A 24,788-nucleotide genomic window follows, 5' to 3' on the forward strand; every position below is an offset into this window, starting at 1 on the left:
ACTTATCAAACTTTTAGCACATTGCGACAAGGAATTATATTCTAGCCTTCCTTAGGCCTGTTTAACTAACCCTATGTGAAATATAGTGAATTTTTTTGTATAAGTCCCCTGGCAGTCTAGTGGAAACCCAAGTATATAGTGCTTTCATCTTTAAAACTATAGTTGTACTTTCACACATATACATGTACATATATGTGTGTATATATATATGTATATATACACACACAACACATACATCTATATGTATACGTATATAAATATATATAAAATTGATCATCTCTTATAGAAAGAGGTGCTATTAAGTAATGATTATTTAGTTGGTAAGATATGTGTCTGAGGCCAAGAGACCTTTAGCAATTCTTTATTAATTGAACTTAATTGAAACAGGTCTTGAAAGCGGAGAAGAATCTGCTGGCAAATCTATTTACCAATCATACAGATTCTTTACTTGGGGGAAAAAATTTCTCTGAGAGGTAGCTAGGGACCTAGATAATCACCATTTCTATTATGGATCAGTTCTAATCTTTTGATCTCTAAGACACATGACCTAAGCAAATAGGCCCTTTGCTCTCTCATTAACTCTGATTTTAGATTATGTAGGGAAAAAAGATATGCTGGGAAAATGAACATCCAAAATAAGCCCATATTCCACATATGCTCCCTAAGCCAAGAATTTAATTGATAAAAATGGTCAGATTTCAAGTGATTTCCACAAAAGTTAACTTTTTAAAATATAACCTAGGCCTGTATTTCTTTTAGATATTAATGAATAATAGAAAAAATACAGTTGTTAAAATAGCCTGATAATTTCATTTGAAATTTTATCCCATTTCCATTGGGGTACTTATAAAATGACATATAATAAAAATTAGGGATTGACAGCATATAAAATATTCATATATAGCATCTTCAGTGGAAAAATTATTTTATCATTTAAGATTTCCATGGCAGGATTTTTTAAAATTGTTGTACTTTAAACATTTAATAGCTATGCTTTTTATAGCATATAACAAAATAAAGAATATTCAGGTTGTGAAATTAAGTTATTGAGAATGGACCAATCAGCTTAGACTAAGAAGTAAAACTCCATTGTCATTAAGGGTTTTTCTTATTTGAATCAAACCCCTAACCTTTTGATTTAGGATGAAATGTCTTAAGTAGTCCCATATAGTTCTGTTCCCATCTAAATAGCACTATTTTAGTCCAAAGAGGGATTTATTTTAATTAAGCAACAAAAGGATACAACTTATATTATTTTTTTTATAAATTTACTGTGCTGAGAGGGGTTGGCATACCTAAATGGAAATTCCAGTTTAACTGTCTGATTTAAAGCAAGATCACATTAAAACTTAGTAGAAGGAGGGAAAACAACAGAAAATTGATAGTAGTCTTTAGGACTACATACCAAAGTTTGATTTTGTTCAAAGGAAAAGTGAGTTGCTCAGTATAAAAGAATTCAATGAATCTAAACATTAATAAAACAAAACAAATAAAAAGTCATAGAAGTTTAGGATATTCTAGCCTATGACATGCTAGCAAGGCAAAGATTAGTTCTTTGTTTCCATTTTGTTGGTAATTTTTGCTATGTTCAGTGATTTTTATTCAACATCTGGGATTATGCAAGTCAAAATGCAAGTCAACTTGCAATACCAACAAAACAGAAAATTTCAAGTCATTTCCCCAGGATGAACATATAGTTGAATGTATTGTCATGTCCAAACACATTTTAGATTATCGGCGAAAGTTATTTAAGCAAGTAAAGTTTAAATGACTAGATAGGTTCCTTTATTCCTCGCTTGAAAGTGGAAAGTAAAGCCAATTATTACAGAGGACTTCAGCAAACATTTGAAAATATCATTTAGTGCAATTAAAGAAGTCCCTTCTCAGAATTATCCAAATTGAGGAAAATAAAGCAATTTTTAAACCACTTTATAATCTATATAATGGAGCCCTTAGTGGAAAGAGTTTTTTGGTTATTGCTGAAAATTAGAAGATTTTATTTTCTAAGTTGCACATATAGATTCAAGATGGATGTATTTCAACTTCTTAGACCACCTTGCTCTCAGAACAATGAATATATTCCAGAATATGAGGAATAAAAATAAACTTCTAAGGTATTGAAGACCTTGATTGCCTACTTTCCAATCTGGATACACTTTTAGTTAAAAATTCAGCTGACTTGTCAATTTGGGGTCAAATCACTAGGGTATTCATGCCAATTAACATAGACCAGGTTACATGTTGAGATATTTGTCTGGAATTATTATCTGTGGTTGGTCCCTTGTTCAGTGTGTTAAGATGTATTGCTAAAAAGTTAACTGTAATTCATATCATAGTTTAGGAATAGTCATTATTTAAATTAACCCTACAGATAATCCTTTTGTAAAATGAATAATATGTTTGTGGCAGGAATAATCTCCTTGCAATTTATCTGTTTTACCAAATATGGATTTTCATGATTTATTTTTCCTTCAGAAGGGAAGAGACTTGTGTTGTCCTTTCCATGCATGCATTTTTTTTAACCAGGTAGAAAATGAACATAGGGATTGTAGATTTTCCTCACCTCACTTGAAATTTTAGATTATCTAAAGAGAGAAATTAGAATTACTCAATGAAATATATTTTCTGAGAAAAATTCTCCAATAAAAATTTAAATGGCTCTGAAAAAGAAGAAAATAAAAAAGTATTATCAAATAATATGCAGAAAATAGTTTGTTCGTTTTTAAAAATTTCTTACTTTTGTATATTACTCAGTTGTATTTAACCTTTATAACAGTCAATGAGTTTGTTTCCTGAATTTCTTCCACATATATATATATATATATATATATATATATATCTTTAATAAAAAAGAATGAAAAAGTGCTAGAGTTCATGTTGCAAGAACAAACTAATTATACATTTGCCCCATAACCTAGAATGGTTTCTTAACAACTGTTATGCTCTATTGGGTGAATATGTAATTAAAGAGGGCTTTAAAAAACTGCAGTAGTCAACAGAGTGAGCCAACATGGAGTTAGGGAGATATTAAAAGAGATTCTAACCCAACAGACCGTATCTGTCACAGTCAACTGGATCAGCATTTTGCCAGTGACAGGACAAGCCATAATATCTTCTTTAATAGTCTCAAAGTCTAATATTACACCGTTTTTTGAACAGGTAATTGGTTTGATAGGTCACAAATAAACAAACAAATAAACCATATTTCTAAGTATTTTGAGGCAGATTTTTCAGGTATGAAGGTTTTAGAAGCAGGTAATGATTTGAAATTCTATGCAGCAGACAAGTATAAAAAGGCAGGCTGACTAGAGCTCTGTGGAAGGAGACCAGTCAGATGTGGCTATTTTAGATAAGTTAGTTATATCTGAAGTAAATAATATATAGAGAAGTATTTCAACAGAATTAAAGAGAAGAAATGAACAACAGAATGGTAGCTCAGAGACCATTGTGAAGAAATGATAATATTAAAAAAGATATATAAAGTTTTAAGAGATTTTTGATGGCTTGCTTTTTTTTTAATCAAGTAACAAGTCAGCATATGTAAGTTGAATTATTTCTAATTTTTAGGTAGAAATCACTTTTAAAAAAGTTTTTCCTCTAAATCTATATCTATATATAGATATCTGTAGGTATAGATATAGATATAGATATAGATATATAAGCTTCTAGCCTGTAGATTTTTCCAAAATTTTACTTTTCTGATAAATGAATATACACACTTTAAAAAATTTTTGTTTGTGGGTACAGCTTCTACTGACAACTATCACCATCCTTCCATGACTTAGATAGTTTTCATGACTGTCTAAAATAAAATCCCTTTCTAGCTAACCTTCTGGTACTAAGCATTTTTTAACTTTAGCTAAACTGTTCTTCAAGTAACAAACACTCAAGACAGACAATAGGGTCCCTACCTAAAGCCATTTCAGTTCAGAAAGATCTGCTAGAACAAGTGTTTCTTTGGTCTACTTCTTTAAGGCCTCACAAGCAACTCCAAACCAGGAAAGCCACTGGAATAAGATTTCCTTGAAAGATGTACACACATATACTGGCAATTTTTTTTTTTTTTGGTTTTGCTGATTTCTGTTTGAATGTTGGCCTCTCAAAAATTTTCTCTATAATTACATAGCACATGCATGTGGACACTGTGGAGCAGAAATGAGTGATCTTTCATAGCATTCTCCATGGCTTGGATCATAATGATTTATTCTTTTGAAATTAGACACTCATTAAAACCATGACTCATTTCATATTTTATTGAAAAGCAAAACAATGATTAGAGTTAAGGAGATTCATCAGGTAGTACAATTATTTGACAATAAAGAACTATGTGGTATATTTTTGGGGATGTTTGCACTGGAGTTGTTGAAGCAACATTCAAGTCAAAGAAATACATTTGTTTCAACTGTCTGAATATTTTAGGCAAAATAGTAAGACCTGAAATGATTGGTAAAAGATAATTATGTAGGATATAGCATTTTTTACATTGGCATACATTTTTTTCTGAATGTTCAACAGTTTATGTCTAAATAAGTGATTCCCAACCTTTTTGAAATCATAAGATTCTTGTATTTTTTAGTTTTGACAAGAATCAGTCTCTCTCTCTCTCTCTCTCTCTCTCTCTCTCTCTCTCTCTCTCTCTCTCTCTCTCTCTCTCTCTCTCTCTCTCTCCAGCCCAGTGATTTTATTACTGTGAGGAACTCCTGGTATGGAAACTCCACTAATGCAGATTCATGCAGTTCAGCAAGCATTTATTGAATTGTGCTAGGGGCAACATAGTCTCTGCCCTAAAAAGCTTATACATTGATCTATAACTTACATAGTCTTAGAAAGCTGCCTGAGGCACTAAGAGTTTAAGTGACTTGCCAGTTCACATAGCTATAGTCTTCACATAGCTAACCCAGTCAAGTAGTGCCAATGTGGTATTTTACAATTCCCATGTAAGCAGATAATATTTATTCTTTGAAAATGGCACATGTATTATTTGTTCTGTTTTAATGAGACATTTGTTTCTTTAACCATTTAAAAAATAGTCTCCCTAAAGTTTTTCATTGTATGACTAATAAATAGCTTCATTTAAATAGTAGGTGAGTCAGGAAGCAGGAGAACTGAAGGAGACCCTTGAAAATTTTAGATACACACACATACACACAGAGCCAACAACAAAATTTGGTATCAGATACATAGTTTTCAATATTTCTCCATAGAATTCTTCCATTCTAATTCTAGAACAAGTTATAGTCTTACTTTTTTCCCTAGATTTCCAAACTTTTAATAAAGAGAATAATCTAACTATAGTAAGTTTCACCAACCCATAAGAGTGGTTTTCCTTTGCTAAAATCTTTGAAGTGGGACAAGGTTGACCTTTAATTCCTGTGCTTAAACTTTCATATCTTATTTCCTTCATCATGAATTTCCTTGTATAACCTGTAGCAAGTTATTATTACCCATTACTCAGATTCTTCCAATGTAACTCCACAAATAAGCATTTATACTGCTTGCTGCCATACTAGGCATTGTTTTATGTAGACTGGGAAAATATGATAAATAAAATAATCCTTACACCCAAGTAGCTTTTCATGAAGGCAACAGAGATTTCATTAATGCTTTTACTTCCATCAGATTTATCTGCCTTTAGTATCTAAGCTTCTCTGACTTCTCAGAGTTATCCACCAGAAGATAAGTCACATTAAACTAATGTCTCTTGGTGTTTTAGATACATGATGTCTTAATCATTAACCTGAACCCAAGCATTTGGAGAAAAGGTCTTTATTCCTAAAAATTTAACAGTAAAAATAGCATTGGAATTAAATCTGAATTACCGATTACTTTAAAGTATACCTTCACTAAATTTAATCATAATATACTTTGTATATGAATCCTAATTAGCAAATAAGATAGTGAATGAAAAAATTAAAAGTCTGACATTTAATAGTTAATTGTTGAAGATGCTGCTAAAGGATTTTTCAAAATAAGTTTTTGTGTTGAAAAAACTTTGGATTTCCTGTAATTTCAAGTTTGACACATTGTGAACTTTTAAACCAATAAAATACCCAATTTATAAAAAATGTCAAATTAAGAAAGAAAAAGTTTTTCTATATGTTCAAGAATATGTAAAAAATGTTCAAGTGTGAGGGACCAAGCTATGAACACTAAATATGTATTATTACAATATTACTACAATTTAGGATATTTATGTATACATGATTGTGTTCTGTTCTCCTAAGGCCCAAATCCTCATAGCCTTTAAAAATGAGAAGGAATAAATTGTGTATATCTGTATACACACATACCTTTGGAGATGGATGTATAACATGTAAATATAATGAGCATATCTAATGGGTAAACACACATGTATACACTTATAGTTGAGTTTATTGATTTGCTAAAAGATCAGCTTTTATTTAAAGTTTATTTCTTCAAAAGACTATCTACAAGAAGAATGTAAAAGCTAGGCAAGTATTAATTGTTGATGTCAAATTTGAACTCAGGTCCTCCTAACTCCAAGGCCAGTGTTCTATCCACTATGCCACCTAGCTGCCCCTAAAATTTTAGTTTTGAGCAAGTTAAAGGAGAAATCTCCCAACCTCTATTTCAACTAGAGAAAATTTTATGCAACATATATTAATACGCATGAACACACATGGATATGCAATACCTAATCCATTTGTATGTAGGAAACACATATATGCATCTTTTACACCTTATATATTTATATACAAAGTTCTTTTTCTATATTTTTTCCTTTATGCTGTTGCTTATAGTTACTGGATCATAGTTTTGGAACTGAAAGAGTCCTTAAAGTAATCTAGATTACCACCCAAACTCTCATTTTATGGATGAGAAAACTGAGGTCTCCATATTTGTAGTAGCTTGTCTGTGGTTTTATACATTATAATAGAGTCCTAATTCAGACGTGAACCAAGAATCTTTGATCCAAAATCTAGCAGGCTTTCTAGTGCAACTCATTGCTTTTCTGAAAGTTTTTGTTTGGTCGTTTTTGTTTTTCTGTTACTATACTTAAAAACATTCATGCTTCTAGTTAGGAGCATAGGATTTTTTTAAACATTTAGTTTTTCTATTGAATATGTTCTTTTTACATTCATACATACACACACACACAGACACACACACACACACACACCCCATACATTCAATCTCTTCAAACAGATATGCAGCATTTCTGTTCTTTTAAATTCAGATAGTAAAATTAAAGCCATCATTTTAATGATAGGAATAAATGATTTTCAAGATGCCCAAACATACACATTGTCAATGTAAATATTATTAGAGTATGACATAAATTTCCTTATTTATTCATTGCAGATGCAATCTAAATGTTTGCATCAGTTTTGAGTGTAGATCCCCCTGATAGAGACTAGAAAACAAAACATGAGTGAATGAAAGAAGAAAGACTTCTTGCTACAAAGTCCTGTCATCTCAATTGATGTATTGTTATTAGTAACAATGGAGAGTTCGCATGGTAAAGTAGGTATGAAATAAATAATAAACCAATGGACACACTTCTGTAATACATTAAGAGTAGGGAGGTAGTTCCAAGACTTTGTAGATAATTCTTCTGGGGGGATATCGAAACTTATCCTTATATTGGAATCTCTTAGATTAGCTAAATAGCAGGAGTATCTTTCTCCATCAAACATTCCCTCCAGCATGAATTAATTGAGCTGAAAATCAGGGAAGATTTCATGATTGTAATCATCTACCAAATAGTAGCCTCCCTCACCAGTTAGACTGATATTTTCATCAAGTATTGATTCCTCACCAATCTTAAGGAGTCCTATTTGTGCTGGAGATAAGAAATGCGAGTGGGCAGATATCAGTTTTATACACAAAGCAACAATGAATGTGTTCCACTGGCATTAAAATAACCCAGGTATAAATTTGACAGTGAGAAGAGGAGATTTTAAACATAATGAAAAAGCAAAAACACATATCTTTTGACTTCCTATAGCACAGTCCCAGAAACAGTGGATAGTGAATGAACATCTACATTCTGATTAGCAAAACTCAGTAGATTATTGGTAAAATGTACAAAATGAATAGTAATTCGTAGTGCTTATTCCCTTTGTCATGTTAATTTCTAATCAAATATGTAGGTATACTTTCTTTTTACTTGGGAGAACAATTTGTATGTAAATATCTGTTAATTGATTCATATTTTAAGGCAATACAATGGATTAATTTTCTAGGGAATCTTTTTTTAAATGAATGTCTTTGCAAAGAAAAGAATGTTAATATTATCTTATATTAGTTTAGTACCTTTAACTTTTCAAAACACTTTCATAATCTGTTATATTTTATCCATACAATGATCTCACAATGTCTCTAGGAAAATCATCCCCTAATGAATAATTTTTATAAATATGGATTTTTCATATTTTGAATATTCTTAAAGTAATATATACAACAATGATGAAATAAATCCCATGTAATTTGATTTTAAACCCAGAATTATATCTATTCTACAGCTTAAACCAGAAAACAAAAGATACTTATAGAAATAAACCTTTCCAAAGTTAGTCAATATACCAATCCATATTGCATTATTCTGGAGCCTAGGAAAATGCAGCTCCGGTTCTAGAATTTGCTAAACATAATCAACTTGAATGAGATTCAGACTTCAAATAGGTTTTATACATTTTTCTAGATCATTATGTGTCGTGGAAAAGCACTATAAAAGACTAAAAGACCTGACTCAAGACAATTCTTTAATACTGATTCAAACAATTCAATAAACATATTTTAACCAATTTGCTTTCATTTATATCTGAATAATTTATTGTTTTTTTCTAGATATTTTGCCTAAATAAATATATTACATTATTACTAGTTTTAAGTAATCAAAATGTGAACCTATTTATTTTCTAGGATCTATACTTTTTAAATATGTAAAATTAGGTTTTAAAAGTATATTTCTTTTAAACACAAGTTCAGCTCTTTGTAACACAGGATCTGGGCAGTAACTTGCCATGGTTTATTCATAAATTATACATCCTGTACACACTGTGTATAAGTCATGCTCCAACCCACAAGATCAAAACAAAATAATAGAACTAAACCAATAAAGGAAATTGCTAGCACTAATAATAGTAAACTAAGAGATTTAGTCGATAGAGCATTGAACATGGAATCAAGAAGATCTGAAATCAAGTGCAGTCTCAGTCTCTTTTTAGTTTTGTGACCCTGCATAAGTCACTTAACCTCTGTCTGCTTCAGTTTCCTCATAGGTGAAATGAGAACAGTTATAGCATTTGTCTTCCAGAGTTGTGGTGAGGATAAAAGGAGATAATTTATTTTATAAAGCATTCTACAAAACTGAAAGCACAATATAAATGCTCACTTTTTTTTCAGAAATTGCAACAAAAAGGATAGATTTTAAAGAAGTTTCTCCCAACTGACTAATCATTTTTCCATGTAGCAGCTTAGCTATGTAAATTGAACGTTGATTCCTAGATCAACACTAATAAGAAGGGCTGAGTTAATATTTAACTTAATTTTTTTAAAAAAGTAAACCATTGGGGAGTTTCAGAAGAAATAATTAAGTGAAGAGTAAGTTTTATGGGAGAAAAAATCAAATTATATGTAACATCATCATCATCATCATCATCATCATCTACATTTACATTTGCCACCACCATGATTCAAGAGACAAACCTGTCTTTGTCCAATATAATCTAAGTATGGCCTTTAAAAATTTCAATTTGCACTTCGATTTTGGGGGCTGAGAAAATAATTATCAGTCCTAAAATTGTGTTGTCAGAGGAACCTTCAATTTGAAGGCTTGACTTGTCCTCAGAAGCTTCTATGCCCTAAAATTCCTTTCATTTGAAAAAGACTCAATTTCAATCTATTTAAATAAAAGGCAATGCTTAGTGGAGGGGGAGGGGAGTGAACCTAAAACAGGCAAAATTTCAGTCCTTAGAAGGTTCAGTCTTCTATTACAATAACTCCTTGTCCAATAACCATATGTTAAGAACTTGATTGCCTGTTTACAATGCAAAATCTAGGAAGATGTGACTTCTCCTTTCTAGAAATTTACATTTTAAAGAGGCAATACAAATTCATCTTTCTTTAAAGTAATTTAGGTACTAAAATGGAGAAAGGGATAGTTTTGCTTGAGATTTCTTTCTCTGCAAAAATCTTTCTGATTCAAGCAATTTTTATGAAGATGGTAGGATTTGAAATGGAAATTTAGATAAGATTAAGGAAGATTTTTTGAGTTGGAAATAAATCTATTTGGAATAAATGATATAAAAGGTACAGTTCCAGTAAATTGGGAAATGAATGAAAGGAGCAGAGACTTACCTTGAGAAAGCAAGAAACAGTCAGAAAGATAATACAGGCTCCTTTTACAAAATTTAAATTTTTACATTTTATCCCCTGGTTGAAGCCTACCTTTTTCTGGACTCATTACCCTAGAATTAAATATTCCCAAATTAATCCAAGAGAATAATCATCTATAAAAAAATTGTAGCAAATGCCTCAGTTGCTTTTTAAAGCCTAGATGCTTCAGAGAAAGAAGGGACCATAAGAGATGAAAGTCTCTAGGAACTGGGGCATTAGCCCTTTAGTAAAGCTCATTTGAAATTTCTGCTCATTTCACAAAGAATTGTTCCAAACTGATATTAGATTTCTTTAAGCTTCCACAGAAAGGACATAAAAATAATCACATTATTTAAGCCTTCTAAAGTTGTAGGATTCTGTTGACTTGCTAAAATATGTTACTTATTATTGAAATTTTATTTCTAAGAGTTGACTCTAATAATAATGCAAAAGAGCAATATTGAACAAGCTAGAGTTAGAACAAGGAAGAAATCCTTTCTAAATACTTCCCTTTTTCTGCCTTTCAGAATAAATACCACTTAAAATATTCATCTATTGTGTTGGAAGTTGTAGATTCTAGCCATCCATTTTGAAATTTATAAAGGATTAGAAGTATATTTCTGAATATTTTTGATAGGGTGTCTAGCTATACTATCTCTTCTCTTCCTTATATCTTAGTTGGGGAAATTAGCCTAATAGAGAGTGTAATGATAGCAGTCTCTCATTCTCAAAAATTGAAACTGCACATGGAATTATTGATAAAAAACACTATAAATTGTCACCAGTAGCTACCACCATGATCATTACTAGCTGCCCAATATGATTTGACCTGCACTACTCTCTCCCTGTTATCTTAATTTCAGTCTCATGCCTTTTACATACAGCATGTCCCATAACCACAACTTGTTTTTCCACTTGACTTTTTGTTAAAAACCAGTTCAAAAGGTTGGGAATCTTTACCTTATGATTAAGTTTTCTGCACTGATAAATATCATAATAAATTCCTTGAAAGAACAATTTTCTAAAGCATAAGTTCTGAGCATAAAAGAATTGATTTTTAAGAAAACAAAAACATATTAATTCATGTGATTATTGTTCCTTGGAAAGCAGTTAAGAGAGTATAACCTTATTCCAATGATATTGTCCTCTTTCAGAACATTTTTTTTGAATCCTTCTTTCAGAATTGCCTTCAACACATTCTTTTGAATAACTTAGCTTTTATTTTGGGAGTGGAGTTGGTTTTTCTTAAAGTCAAAGATCATTCAGAATCAAGACTGTCAAAGAAAGGGAGTAAAACCTTAATACCTCATAAACTAACTCTGAGGGCAGTTCAAAAAAAGAAGAGCCAAAATATATATATTGATGGTATGTAAATCTTAATATGTTAATGATTTTTTAAATATCACTTTTTTATAGTGCATATCTTTGTGACTCTTTTCATATTTTCCTCACTAATTCAGATACAACCTATGAGACTTGTATCTGTCTCTAGGAGTGTATACACTGATGGCACTTTCAATCGTCAAATTTAATTAATATCCATTGAGCTAAGTAGACTCTTAGAGAAAATGGAAGTTTGGAGAAGGAAGGAGTAACCTCTTGAGAAGAATTTTTGGTCAGAATTAGTACCCAGGAGAATAAGGTTTTAGAGTTTCTGGTAGATGCAAGAAGCTGATGTGTCACTGATTGATCCATTTGGGTTTGCTGGTAGGAGATGAGTATTTTGGTTTTTAAGTTAAACATTCATTTTAGACTACCTGTTCAATGTTACATAGTTCATGACAGTGCAATCATTCACCTGAACTTGATAGAAATATAGCATATATTGATTTCAGTACATTCTGAAGCTACTGTACAACTTTTGTTACAACTATGTAAGTCAGAGAAGGCAAAGCAAATATATCCCAAATAGCTCATCGTGGTGTTTCATTGATTTTCGTTTTACTATTATCTGAGCCTTACTCCTGAGCCACCAGTGTTCATAAGTCACAAAGATCTTATGCACGAAGAACTCAAGAGTAGGAATATAATTAAGCTTGCTTTATTATCTTGGGAAATGAAGTAAATGAATTAGTTGACTTCTAAGATAGGTAAGCCCCCGAAATAGAGGTCCTCATGCAAGCTTAATTCTTCATAGGGATACTTGGTTTAAAATTTAATAGAATTTTGAATTGAATGTTAAGTTTTTGGGAATTCCAAATAATATCCATGTGTAAGTGAGCATAAGTTGTATTTTAGTAAAACCCTCTTAAGAGATTTTAATCTGTTAATAGAAACTTTTAATGCCCAGTACTTGAAAAGGAGAAATTGATGCTGGTCTCCATGACCACAGCAAAATACATTCGGATCTAAAACATTTTCCTTTGGTCAGAGATGGTTGATCTACATAGTAGAATCTCATAGATGACAACTAGAAACATCTTCTTAAGTATTTAAGTAGTGTTGTAAACTGGACCAATCATAATTATGGTCATCACACAAAATTTATTCACGGCAAAGAGATTCTCCTGAAATGCTACCATTAGATTTGAATTTTGCATGGGAAAATGCTATGTAAATTATAACTTCTTAAGAGAGTTTTACCTTATTTTTTGTTTATTGAAATAATTTTAAAGTTCATTTTTTCATTGCTCCTTTTTATACTGCATTCTGTAAAAACGAATTTTGCAAGAGAAAGTTTATTTCAAACCAAGTTCTCTGATTTACTTTATAATACCACTTTATATAGGAAGTCTATTCAAATGCTAAACTTACAGTTTATTGAGAGTATGTTGTAACATTCTTTCTGAATTAACAGAAAGTGTTTTTCTATTTTGAAATTATTTTAGAAAATTTAAAGCCTAAATTTTGTTAATTTCTCAGTTAGCTGTGGTTTTTATTAAGTAGATTTTCTACATATCTTCATATCTTTTAGCAGATACGTTCACATACATATAGTTTGGAATTTCCTACCCTCATAAAGATATTTTAGCATGACACATTTATAACACAAAACATTAAGATTCCACTGAAAGTTTGTAAGTAGTTCATGTTCAGAGGTCACCATTAATTCATTTAAAAGATCCCAGCATGCTAACTCCATGATCTAAATTCTCCTGTTCTGAATTACGCCTACCTTTTCTCTTCCTATATTCATTAAAGTGAAGCACCTCCCTTTTCCCCCATCTGTACGCATCAAGTCAATTGGCAGATAGCACATTTCCCAGTGAGCAAGCAGTATTGTGAATTTTATCTTCTCTTGCAGAAATCAATTCGTCTTCGTTGCAGCAGATGAAATTTCTTGTAACACCTCTGCAGGTAACAATCATTGATACTCCTTGATGCATCCATCCAGGTCTCAATATCCTTTTTTTCACATGCTGCAGTTAATCACTCTAGAAAGCTTAGTAAAAGTCCATAATATAAATCTTTGGAGTCGTCTCACTAAGTTATAGCTGAAGCCTTTAGGCTCTGCCATATAAAAAGACATTAGGTATTTTGCTGACTTTGATGTTTTATTTCCAGTTTTAATAATACATGATCCAGAAAAGTAAGACTATGTTGAATAAAGCTTCTTTAAAATCTTACAGCATAATTGAGACTATAATATTAAAATACTAAATGAAAAAGAGGATTAGAGACATAGACACAGCCTTTATATGCTGTTTGACACATTTGGGCCCACATATTTTATATATGGGGATATGGATATATATAAATATATAATATATATATATATATATAATACATATATTTGTATGTGTATATACATGTATATCTATCTATATATATATCATATACATATGAATATGGAATCACTCAAAATCTACTGTGATAGAGATGTTAAGCTGTAGGAAGATGTTGAAGAGAAATCTGTGTCTTATGAGAGTTTCCTAGAAGTGATTTTCATTCTTTCCCAGATTCTATTTTTTTCCTACAGAAAAGTGACATGAGGAATAGGTTTCAGAGAAAAGGTTTTTTGATAGTAGGATATTAGCAAATGGAAAATGCGTAATTGTATGCTATGTATATGAAAATAGTTTCTGCTTTTGCTGCATTAACATGGTTCCGAATAGTTTAACCTACATTCTGGGTAGAAAGGAATTACTTCAATAAGGTGAATGTTGGACCAAAATTTAATCTAAATTTTAAAAAGCCATCTAAATGATTACTAGTAAATTCTACTAATAGGCTATCAGCCAGCAAGTGAAAGGAAAAAGGATAAAAATTCTATATAATACATTCTAGTTGATGTTATACAACTATGAATTATTTCAAAAACAAATTAAATTGAATTTTGCAAATAACTACTCCTCTAGGGCAAGTGATAATTTTACCCAACTAGTGGTAAAAATGTCCTTTCCCCCACTTCTTACAACAGAGAGAAGTACTGGTGATCTAAAACAAAAAAAAAAAATTAATCCCAAACCTCATGAGCTTTCTAAACTCACCAATTCTGAAATCAAAGTTTTTCTTTATACTATAAGAACATTTAATTTGTATATCCAACAGATGCTGCAATAATGTCCTTTTGTGGTCAGAAATCATATTCTCTAAAGGGAACTTGACATTTTTAATGTTGAAAAAATGATTAAAAGTTCAGGTTAGTAATATGAGACACACTTTACTCCCATACATACTATTTAAATTGGCAGTTCAATATATTAACTTGTATGAAACAAATTTTATAATGGTCTTCAGTATCCAATCTGAGGATGCCATTTCTCTCTGGAGGACCTGGTGAGACCATTATCTCTTCACTAAAATACATAAAAAAGAGTATTTTCTGGGCTCCTGTACTGGAGTGGATTTTAACTACTCTGGATGCTTGAAAGGGGGAAAGTATATTCAATTAAAGGAGCAATTATCTTTTTTTAGGTGTTTTCTGTTCAAATATCCTGTAATCTGTATATCTGCTCATTCTCAGAAATCTTTTAACTCCCCTTTTAAATTGTTTGTATATTCTAAAATGTGTGTGTTTCATTTGGATGTTTTAGGATTAGGCATGAAACATCACTTAGGGGAGATCTGGTAAATTGTCTCCTTGATAAAAGAAAAATGTTTTTGGTGAAAGTCATAAAAAGAGGCCAATTGTTTGCCTACTACTGTATAGGGTAATGAATTAATGCTAATTAAATTTAGAAGTAAAAGGTAATTTGTCCATATTGTTTCTCAAGTGGTATATATATATACATATACATATATGTATATATACATATATGTATGTATGTATGCATAACTTTTGGAAACTTCTAAACATTGCTGTTTTGAATCATTCTTGTAAATAAGTCCTCCGGTTTGTTGGGAGAAATGATCTATCATTTTCTTAAGGGAGTCAAAAATAAATGAAATTGGTCTCTTTTATGCAATGTTAATTGTGATGCACCACAAAAAAGTGACTATTTGCCAGGTTGCTTCTTAAGAGGGATAAAATTCCATCTTATGCATGCTTGAAAAATCATCAGAGCACCTAGTGTATCCACCTGCTAATGGAACAAATTCGTTTATCTTATATGTTAATTTTAAATACAAATTTACCCCTCTTTACTGCTGTAGTGCTCTCATCATATTGCTGTGTAATCTTTTAATTTTTGACTATATATATATATATATATATATATATGTATATATATATATATATATTTGGGTTTCAAGGCTAGGAGACTTGGTTTAATATCTTTAATTTCTACTCTTCAGAGTTAAAGGCACCATATAAGATGTGAGATGCTTATAACTACAAAGCACTTAATTAAAATGTCAGATTACAACATCTGATGGAATTTGTGGCTGAAATTCTCATTAGGAGTTATAATGTTTGTGATGTTTTTGCTTGTCACTGACAGCAAAGTTGACTGGATTTAAAATGCCATCTATCTGGCTTAAATCAAAAGATAATAAATAGATTTAACATGTGACCAAATTTTAGGAATAATTATTTTCTTCAGTTTTCTAAGTCACACCAAACTGCATGCTTTCTGAAGGAGAGGTTATAATTTTTGATAGTTCCTGTTTTAGGGGAATACTGAAATGCCTATTTTGCTTTTTCTAGCCTTGTAAAATAAACTAGTCTTATAAGTATTCTGGGTTTACAGCATTGTACTTATGGGAAGATTTATTTTCTTAGCCTATCCTGCTTTATACTGGTCACTAAATCATCAGTGGTTCCAGGCATGTCATTCTTTTTTCCCCAGAAGGAAACAAATTTCAGTGGAGCTCTATTTCAATAAATGTACCATTAACCCTAAGAAACTCAAAATAGTCAGTTTGTCCAACTACTTACCTCTGTATTTATATAGGTTCTGCCTCTTTGACATCAAGGCACTCTTACAAGCCAATTGCTGCTCAAGAGAGTACAAAGGGGAAAGAAGAATTCTTCCCTACAGCTTAGACTGCAGATATCCTGCATCAAGTCTATGTGATACTATTGGATTTGGTCAAGGTTGGCTGATGGTAGTGGAAATGAACCATGAGTAAGAATGGGAGTTGAGAACAAATTTATTATTTTGGTTGAGCCTTTGACTAGGTGAACAGCTTTGATCAAGATACACTTTGGCACCCACTCATGTACCTACAAGAATGTATGGTTCAATATGCCATACAGAAAGTATGGTTTAATATAAATCAATCTCAGTCTCATTCTCTAACCACCATCCCACCACCCCATACAATATACAAAACTACAATGAAGAAGACTTTTGTTTCTAGACTTCAGATTTCCCATGTGTTCATGAAATATCCTATGCACTAAAGAGTTTCAAGTATTTGAGTTTTGTTTTTTCCATCTGTAGTTCAGCATCTTTGTAGTTGTTTTTTCTCCAAGTTGTATATTTTGATGCTAATTGTGAAAGTTGGGGGTCACAGAAAGCAACAACATCCTGAAAATTGCAGTGACCAAAGAATCTTTTCCCTAAATTAAGTATACAAATTAATGGATTCAGCTTTTTCCTTTCACTTTGACCTTGTAGCCCCACTGGGGTACACCATCATCATCTTTCTCCTCTCCATGGTAGGGCACCCTATCATTCCTGAGGTATGCGAAGCACAGCATTACTTCTCAACCAGAATTTGTCATGGGGCTCAGAAAAGCTCTCAGAGGTTACACAAATAAATTATAGACCAACAGTTTGTGTGCTTTAAATCATTTTGATAAAAAACTGCAAGTAATAATTTCATCTTTCAGTATAGTTTCTGTCTCAGAGTACTTTATGCATGCATATATATATATATATATATTTATATATACATATATATATATAGTCAATTCCCAATTATTTTCATTAATGAAGTGGCCCAGTGGTACAGATAATCTAAAATGATAGATAATCCAAAGATCATTTCTGTTTGACTTAGAAATACTTTGTGATTTGATATCAGATTTACCTTACTAGTCATGTTTTGTGTCACTATAATAACCCTAGTAAATCTTGAGTGTACATGACTTTGGTAGGAGAAATCTAGCCTAGGATTAAAATTTCCCTGTGGGTGATCCATAGCTCAACTTAATTGGGAGTTGACTGTGTATTCTAATTTTATATCTCAAATATTTTTGTGTGTGATTATATAAAGTTCATAGGTAAAGTACATTTCTGCAGTCTTAACCAGTACCATTCCTGGGTGCCCAAATCTTATAGGGGAAATCATTCATTATTTGCTGATTGTTTGCTATGTATATCGCCTTGTATAATATGCTATGGGGGGATCCAAAAGAATTGAATGACAGAAGTCCTACCTTCAAGAAATATTACAAACTAGTTGGTGTATATATATGTATATATATATATATATATATATATATATATATACTTTATGAAAAAAATGGTAAGCATATAAAAAAGCATACAAAGATCAATTATGTATAACTTCAGAATGAAGACTGAGTAATGTAGTGGTTATTGGTAAAGCACGGTATGGCACAGGAGAAGGGCATTGGTTCTGGAATCAGCAGCAGTTTCAAGTTCCATCTCTGATACTTTCTAACTATGTGACCTTCACCTAGTTATTTAACCTCCTTGGGTCTCAGTTTTCTTAATGGTAAAATGAAATGAATGGACTAGGTGACTTCTGAGACGCCATCTGGCTCTGTATCTATGATCCTTAAATGTCTTGAACTGGATCTATTGAGCAAAGGAAACTGGAAATAACTGAGGAGTACCTTCTAGGTAGAAGAAGGATATGAACAAAATTTAGAAGGAAGAAGTCAACAGATTATCAGAGGATGGGAAGGAAGGGTCTCACGGGGACAGAAAAGCCAGGAAACTAAAATAGAGGACTATAGTATTTTAGTCTTGGATATATGCTAAGTCAGGGTTTGTCCAGGCATAAAATAGCTTAGCTATGGTTTCATAGGATTGGGATTCAAATCCTGCCCCTGATGTTACCTTTGTGATTGTGGACAAGTCACTAACTATCCCTGGGCCTCAGTTCCCTTATCTGTAAACTGAAAATATTAGAATAGATGGTCTCTGAACTCTTCCAGCTAGATCTATTATTCTATAACAATGTAAGCCATTTCCTCCTTTGTATTATTTTGTCTATTCAGACATCTGGAAACAAGGATCTCCACTCAATTCTAAGTTTCTACCATACATCTTTACTTTAAATTGTATCTGTAAGAATTATGAATGATGATAGAATCAAACTTGCCTTAGTCAAAAACGCATTTCTGCCAGGCACTTCAATATCTATAATATAACATAATATAATAGAGATAAATATATTCACATTCACATACATTTAAGTTTTATGTAGCTGTATACACACACATCTATACATAAAAACATATACCTATTGTGTGTCTATAAAAATGGACACACCTGGTTTTTTCAGAGATCTGGTTAGTAAGTACTCAGTGGACTCTTCTCTTGATTGCATAGAGTCATAAAGTTGTATAAGATTTGCTAAGTAATTCATAAAAATTATTTTAGCAAATGTAAATTAAGTATCCTGGTAGTAGTAATAAATAGAATTCCACATACTTCCAAGTTGATTTTTGATAGTATTAAGGTGTTAATCTTGAAAATCTGTTCTTATTTCTTTTGTTCCACTTGGGGGTGTTTGCTGCATCTGGAAGCATTTACTGATTACTTGGTTTTTATTCACAAAAATTCTACTAAGTTGGTGAACTCTTAAGATAAAAAAAATTAGAGACTTTTACAGTTCTTAGAAGAGTAAGGTTTGATCAACACATTATTTATGATGTATGTACTTCTTCAATTAAAGTTATAGCCAATCTCTTTTGAGGAAGAAGTGGGAAAGTATTCTACTAATGTTCTTATGTAAACTTTATTCACACATTCTTTATTATAACTCTTGAAAGAGTATATTATTTCTATAATAAATTGTGATATTCAGCATCTGTGAACTCTAACTTCTTCCTGCCTCTGGTCATTGTTAAAGTAAAAGATACATGATAGTGGCATCGAGTGATTTTATCAGTGACCCCTCAACTTATCCAATGTTCTTCTGAAGGGAGGTTCAATTAATCCTTCCTTTTCATCTAGTGGTGGAAACATTGGCAGACTTGTTTTGCCATTATCCCTCTGACAGCTTATCTTCCTCAGGTGCAGTTGTAGGTCAATCTGTGTAGCTGGTCACAGTAGCTAACCTAATGAAACTCAATAAAGCTGGGGTTTCATGATTTATTAATGGGATGCTTACAACTCAAAGGTCTTCTTATAGCAAAACTGAAACATAGTAAGTGTTTGCATTCATCTCTCGAGGGGGTGTATGCATGTGTTTTCATCTTGGGCAATCTATCATCTTAAGAGAGTCATCCAATGAGAAAGTTATTCCCTAGCTACTGAAATCAGAGGGCTTTTTAAGTATGGGAATTGAAAGGTATTTTATATGTCCATGTGTTACAAATTCTTCTATTATTCAATGATACATCCCTTCAGCATATCTATACCCTAGTCAAATAACCTTTCACAGTTTATTTATGTGTTTTAATTTAGATTAATGTCTACTGAGTCCATAAAGGCAAAAGTTAGTTGCTCTGTCTCTGCTACCACAGAGGTCCTTAAAACGGTTTACCTTAAAAAAGCTTTAAACCTTAGAAAAGGGTCTAAACTTCTTATTAAATTGGTGATTACTAATGAATATTGAGGTGAGGCGAATAATACCAGACACTACCTGACCTTTTCCCTAAAATTGCATAGGTTGTGTTAGAGTAAGTCTCTACATTATTAGGATAATACTGCTGGTCAAATTATAGCATAGAAGTGCTAAGTTTCTTCCTCCCTAGATCATTTTGGGGCTTAAAGAAAGTTCAACTCTCCTTTCTTCCTCCATCTAATTTGACTTGATCTTTTTTTTCAGCTACTATAGATCTTTACCATCATTGCCCAAGATAGTCAAAACCCTCTTGGAATGTGACTTATTTTGGAGGCAATACAGTTCACCCAAAAGATAGTCAACCCTTAATCGCATATCCTGAAAGAACAATTACTGAGATTAGGCTATTCCCAAATATAATTTGACTTTCATTTGAGAAGCAACCCTACAGTGGATCGATTTTTAGCCTTGGAGTCAAAAACACAAGAGTTCAAATCTTGTCTCTGACACTGTATGACCCTGTAAAAACTAATTTTACCTTTCTTCACCCTAGTTTCTTCTTCTGTAAAAGCAACTGATAATAATAGCACCTACTTTACAGCAATGTTTTGAGTATAAAACAGGATAATGTCTGGTTTAGTAATTTGTAAATTTTAAATTAGCTAAAGAAATGTGAACTATTATTGTTTCAAAAAGTATCATCAGCCTAGGTGAGGGATCCAGCTGAAAAATAAAAGAAGAGTATTGAAAGTGTCATCACCTTTTCTTCCTCATTTTTTCCCCCCAGAAAGTCTTAGAGTTGGCCCTATGGTAGAGTGAGCAGTTTACTCCACAAATGGGCTCTTGAATTTCCCAACATGTCTTTTGGAGTACTTTAGTTCACATTTGAATAGAATTCTAGCTATATAGTTATATGCTACCTTAAAATTTATCACAGGAAATTTGATAACATTTAAATAAAAATAGCTAGGTAAGTATTAGAGCTACAGGGTGGGTCCTATGACCAAGGTAAAAGTGTATATGCAAAGCAGTAACTACTTAGAAGTATGAGGTATGTTTATAAGACCCTTCTTTGTTGTATTTATCTAAGTGCATTAAAATGGTTCTCAGGCTTCACACAACAGGATGTACCCTCCCCCCCCCCCATTCCCACTTCAAGATTTCCATGTACTTAATATCTGGAATGTACAATGAGAAATTTGACTTGTGGTCAGAAATGGGATAATACCATTTTTACACTCCAGATTACTTTTACATGCTGTATTCATGTTAGTCAATTTACTTAGCTGTGTCAGAGATGCTCTAACTACCTCATGGAGGTAAAAGTATATCTGACTCCCCTTCCCGCATCACAGGACCCTGAATCAATGGCATTCTCAAGTGGTGAATGAAGAGCATAAAATGCCAGGTGGGTGATTAGCTGAAAGGGATCATATAGGAAAAATACTGCACTACTTCGGTTACTCTAATCTTCATCCTTTTCTTCATCATTGGTCTGAAACCTACATTTTATCTCTACTAATTCCTAAAAACAGAGTTCTTAGGTAAGAAAATGGGTTGTTTTACTTATTGTTCTAAATTCTATTGAAGAATGGGCGACACTTTTTGAAATCCCCTCATCTGCTGTACTACATTCAGATCATTTAATAAATGACATTCATTATGTTTTCTTTACAGTAACATAGAACTATATTTCTTTACTATGTGGGTATTACAGTATTAGTGTTGGAAAACAAGAACACCAGAATACCAGGTTTCTGCTCCAATATCCAGATTTTTTTTCCTACTTAAAACAGAGTTCAATTGGATTTAGAAGATGATCCAAAAATTCCATTTAATTTTAATCAGAATCATTTTTAGAACCTCTCAAAGTTACAGCAATGGAGAATAAAGAAGAGACACAGTCCATACCAACATGTACTTTATTTGAACTTAGTCTGTGTCCCTAAGATACAAGCCCCTTTAACAACCTGTGGACATGTTTTATTGCCCTAATTAGTAGTATCAAAAACAATAGATTATGGTACTTTAAAATAGATTAAATTCTCATTCTAAAGCCAACTTTATTTTTGTGCTGGATAAGCATGTGGTAAATCCAAACTGTACCAAGGTCATTCTGATATTCCTGAAAACTGAACACTTTGGATGGGATTGAGATATACATGGTTTTGTAGATTTCATGTTTTGCCAGCTGTAATGAAACTACATCAAGAACAATTTGTAGTTGACTCTTACTATACTAGTCAAGTAAATATAGTTTTTCAATTTAAAAGAATTTAGTTTTTTCACTTGAATATTATTCCAGTATATTTGAAAAAATAACTCACTGGGATGCCATGCAAAATATTACTTTCTTTGAGATTCTGTGAAATTGTGGATGTCCTATTTCCAATATATAAAATAACTTATTTCTGAATACCTTAGAGTAGGCTCAAATATTACACTATTGAGAGCAAAATTAGAAATACTATAAAATAAATCAATAAGGACATTTACTACTTTTGTATTTTTTAATTTCTCACTCACCTGTCTTCTCCTTCCTCTACTAGCAGCTTTCTTTAAGTTCTGTTCTGCAATTCATGAATTTGTGTTTGTTGTATATTTCCATAGTTTAAAAAAAAAGAAATACAAGCTATCCTTAAATTATTCTGGATCTCTTATTCCATGATTAGTCTAGAAGAAAGATAGAAGAAATCCCCAAATCCCCAAGAAATAGAGGAAGACTCAATCAATGTTATTGTTCAGGATGTAATTTGGTAATAAGGTAGTTTCATATCACTCTTATTTAAATCTAGTGAATTGACTATGAACTTTTGATGAGCATTTAGCCTGTTGTAAGTATATCAGATTATTGATATGAATATCTGCCACAAATGTAGCATTAGAGTCCGAATCTTCCCTAATAACCTTGTGTCTAACTCTTAGTGTCATACAAGGGCATGTTTAGAAATTAGCATTTAAAAAGAAGCCTTCTTGCTTTAAGTTTAAGCTGACACTGTTCCTTTTTCCTCTGTGGAAATGAAATTTATTAATCATAATAAAACCATCATATTCTGAAGGTAGAGGTCACCCTGAGGAGAAAAAGTCTAAGCATTCCAGGGGACTATTTCAGTCCATTTTTTTCCCTATAGAAGCATATGCTACCAAATAGTTAGCATGAACTCTTCCTAATGATCTAGTACCCCAGTATTTTTACAGGTAAAATTTTAATAAAAGAAAGGGGTTCAATATCTATCATTAATCCTGGCCAAGTCACAACATTGCTTTCTACTTTAGGAAGGGGGGAATAATTAATTTATTTGAAACCAAAATTTTCAACAATTTAAAAGCTGCATTTAATTTTTGTCTTTCTGAGAAATTTATTGCAAGGATTTGTTGTGAAATGTAATTTTCTTGGACTTCTGGATTTGGCCTGAGATATTTAATTTTATGGTTTTGTATGTATAGTATGAATATGTAATTTATTATATAATATAGTATGAATTTGCAATTGGCAAAATATATAAAATACATAAAAACAGTTATTAGTATTTTCCCCAGGATCAATGATCACATCTATTTTTTTGAAAAAAATTGCTAATGTTCTATTTTCCCCACAACTCTTTATAAAAATTACTTCAGACATTGTCTCCAAAATTAAAGTTTTAATTTTTTTTAAATCTATATGTCTGAGATTCAGTAAATTAAGCACCCTGTGTGCTTTATTGCTTCTGAAAGTGATCATACCCTTATACTGCTCCTTCCAACTTGAAGAATTTCACCCATTCCTTCACAGAAAAGTCTGTGATGAAAGATTCCAAGGAGAGGAGAAATTTGTGCAGGATTCAGAATTTCTTAAAATTAAGAAACACTTAAAAATTATAGAATATTACTTTTGAAAGGAATCTCATTATTATACAGATGAAGAAACTCAGGATTCATTTTGTACAACATTTCAAGAATATGGGACTCTTGTCAAGGGATAGTCACTCTATTGAAATGTCATTATCTGATTCAAAGAATGTTCAACTATCAGTCCAAGTATTTCTTCTTGAACGTAAGGATATTTCTGTTGAAAGATCTCTTGGAATTGAGGCTGGTGGTATTCTGCCTAGACTATGAAATAATTTTGATCTAAGAAATAATCCCTTTAAAGGATGTTGAATTACATAAGGTTGATGATGGATTAGAGATGGAGCCTTGGTGATTGGATGGATGAAATAAGCATTCATTGAATACCTATTATGGACCAAGCCCTATGTTAAATGCTTTACAAATATTGTCTCATTGATTCTTACAACAGTTTTGGAAGGTAGATGTTGCTCTTATCCCCATTTTTGTGATAGCTATTAATGTTTGAGTTTAGATTTGAACTGAAATTTTCCTGATAAGAGGCTGACTAGTCTATCAAGCTCCTATGCCACCTAATTACCTCA

At 31.8% G+C, this 24,788-nt stretch overlaps 1 protein-coding gene across 10 annotated transcripts in view; it reads left to right on the forward strand.

Moving 5' to 3' along the window:
- The window catches only part of RBFOX1 (RNA binding fox-1 homolog 1), a 370,086-nt gene that overhangs the window by 340,673 nt on the left and 4,625 nt on the right, over positions 1–24,788 (forward strand). For 4 of the 10 annotated variants that reach the window (XM_074196335.1, XM_074196339.1, XM_074196341.1 and 1 more), the window contains one exon: positions 13,586–13,638. The exons of the other annotated variants lie outside the window; for them this stretch is intronic. In XM_074196335.1, coding sequence (XP_074052436.1) covers positions 13,586–13,638 — 53 coding nt within the window. The remainder of the gene's footprint in view (positions 1–13,585; positions 13,639–24,788) is intronic. 10 annotated transcript variants of the gene reach the window in all.

The sequence above is a fragment of the Macrotis lagotis genome, chromosome 8 (genome assembly GCF_037893015.1).
Source record: "Macrotis lagotis isolate mMagLag1 chromosome 8, bilby.v1.9.chrom.fasta, whole genome shotgun sequence".
NCBI classification, from domain to species: Eukaryota; Metazoa; Chordata; class Mammalia; order Peramelemorphia; family Peramelidae; genus Macrotis; species Macrotis lagotis.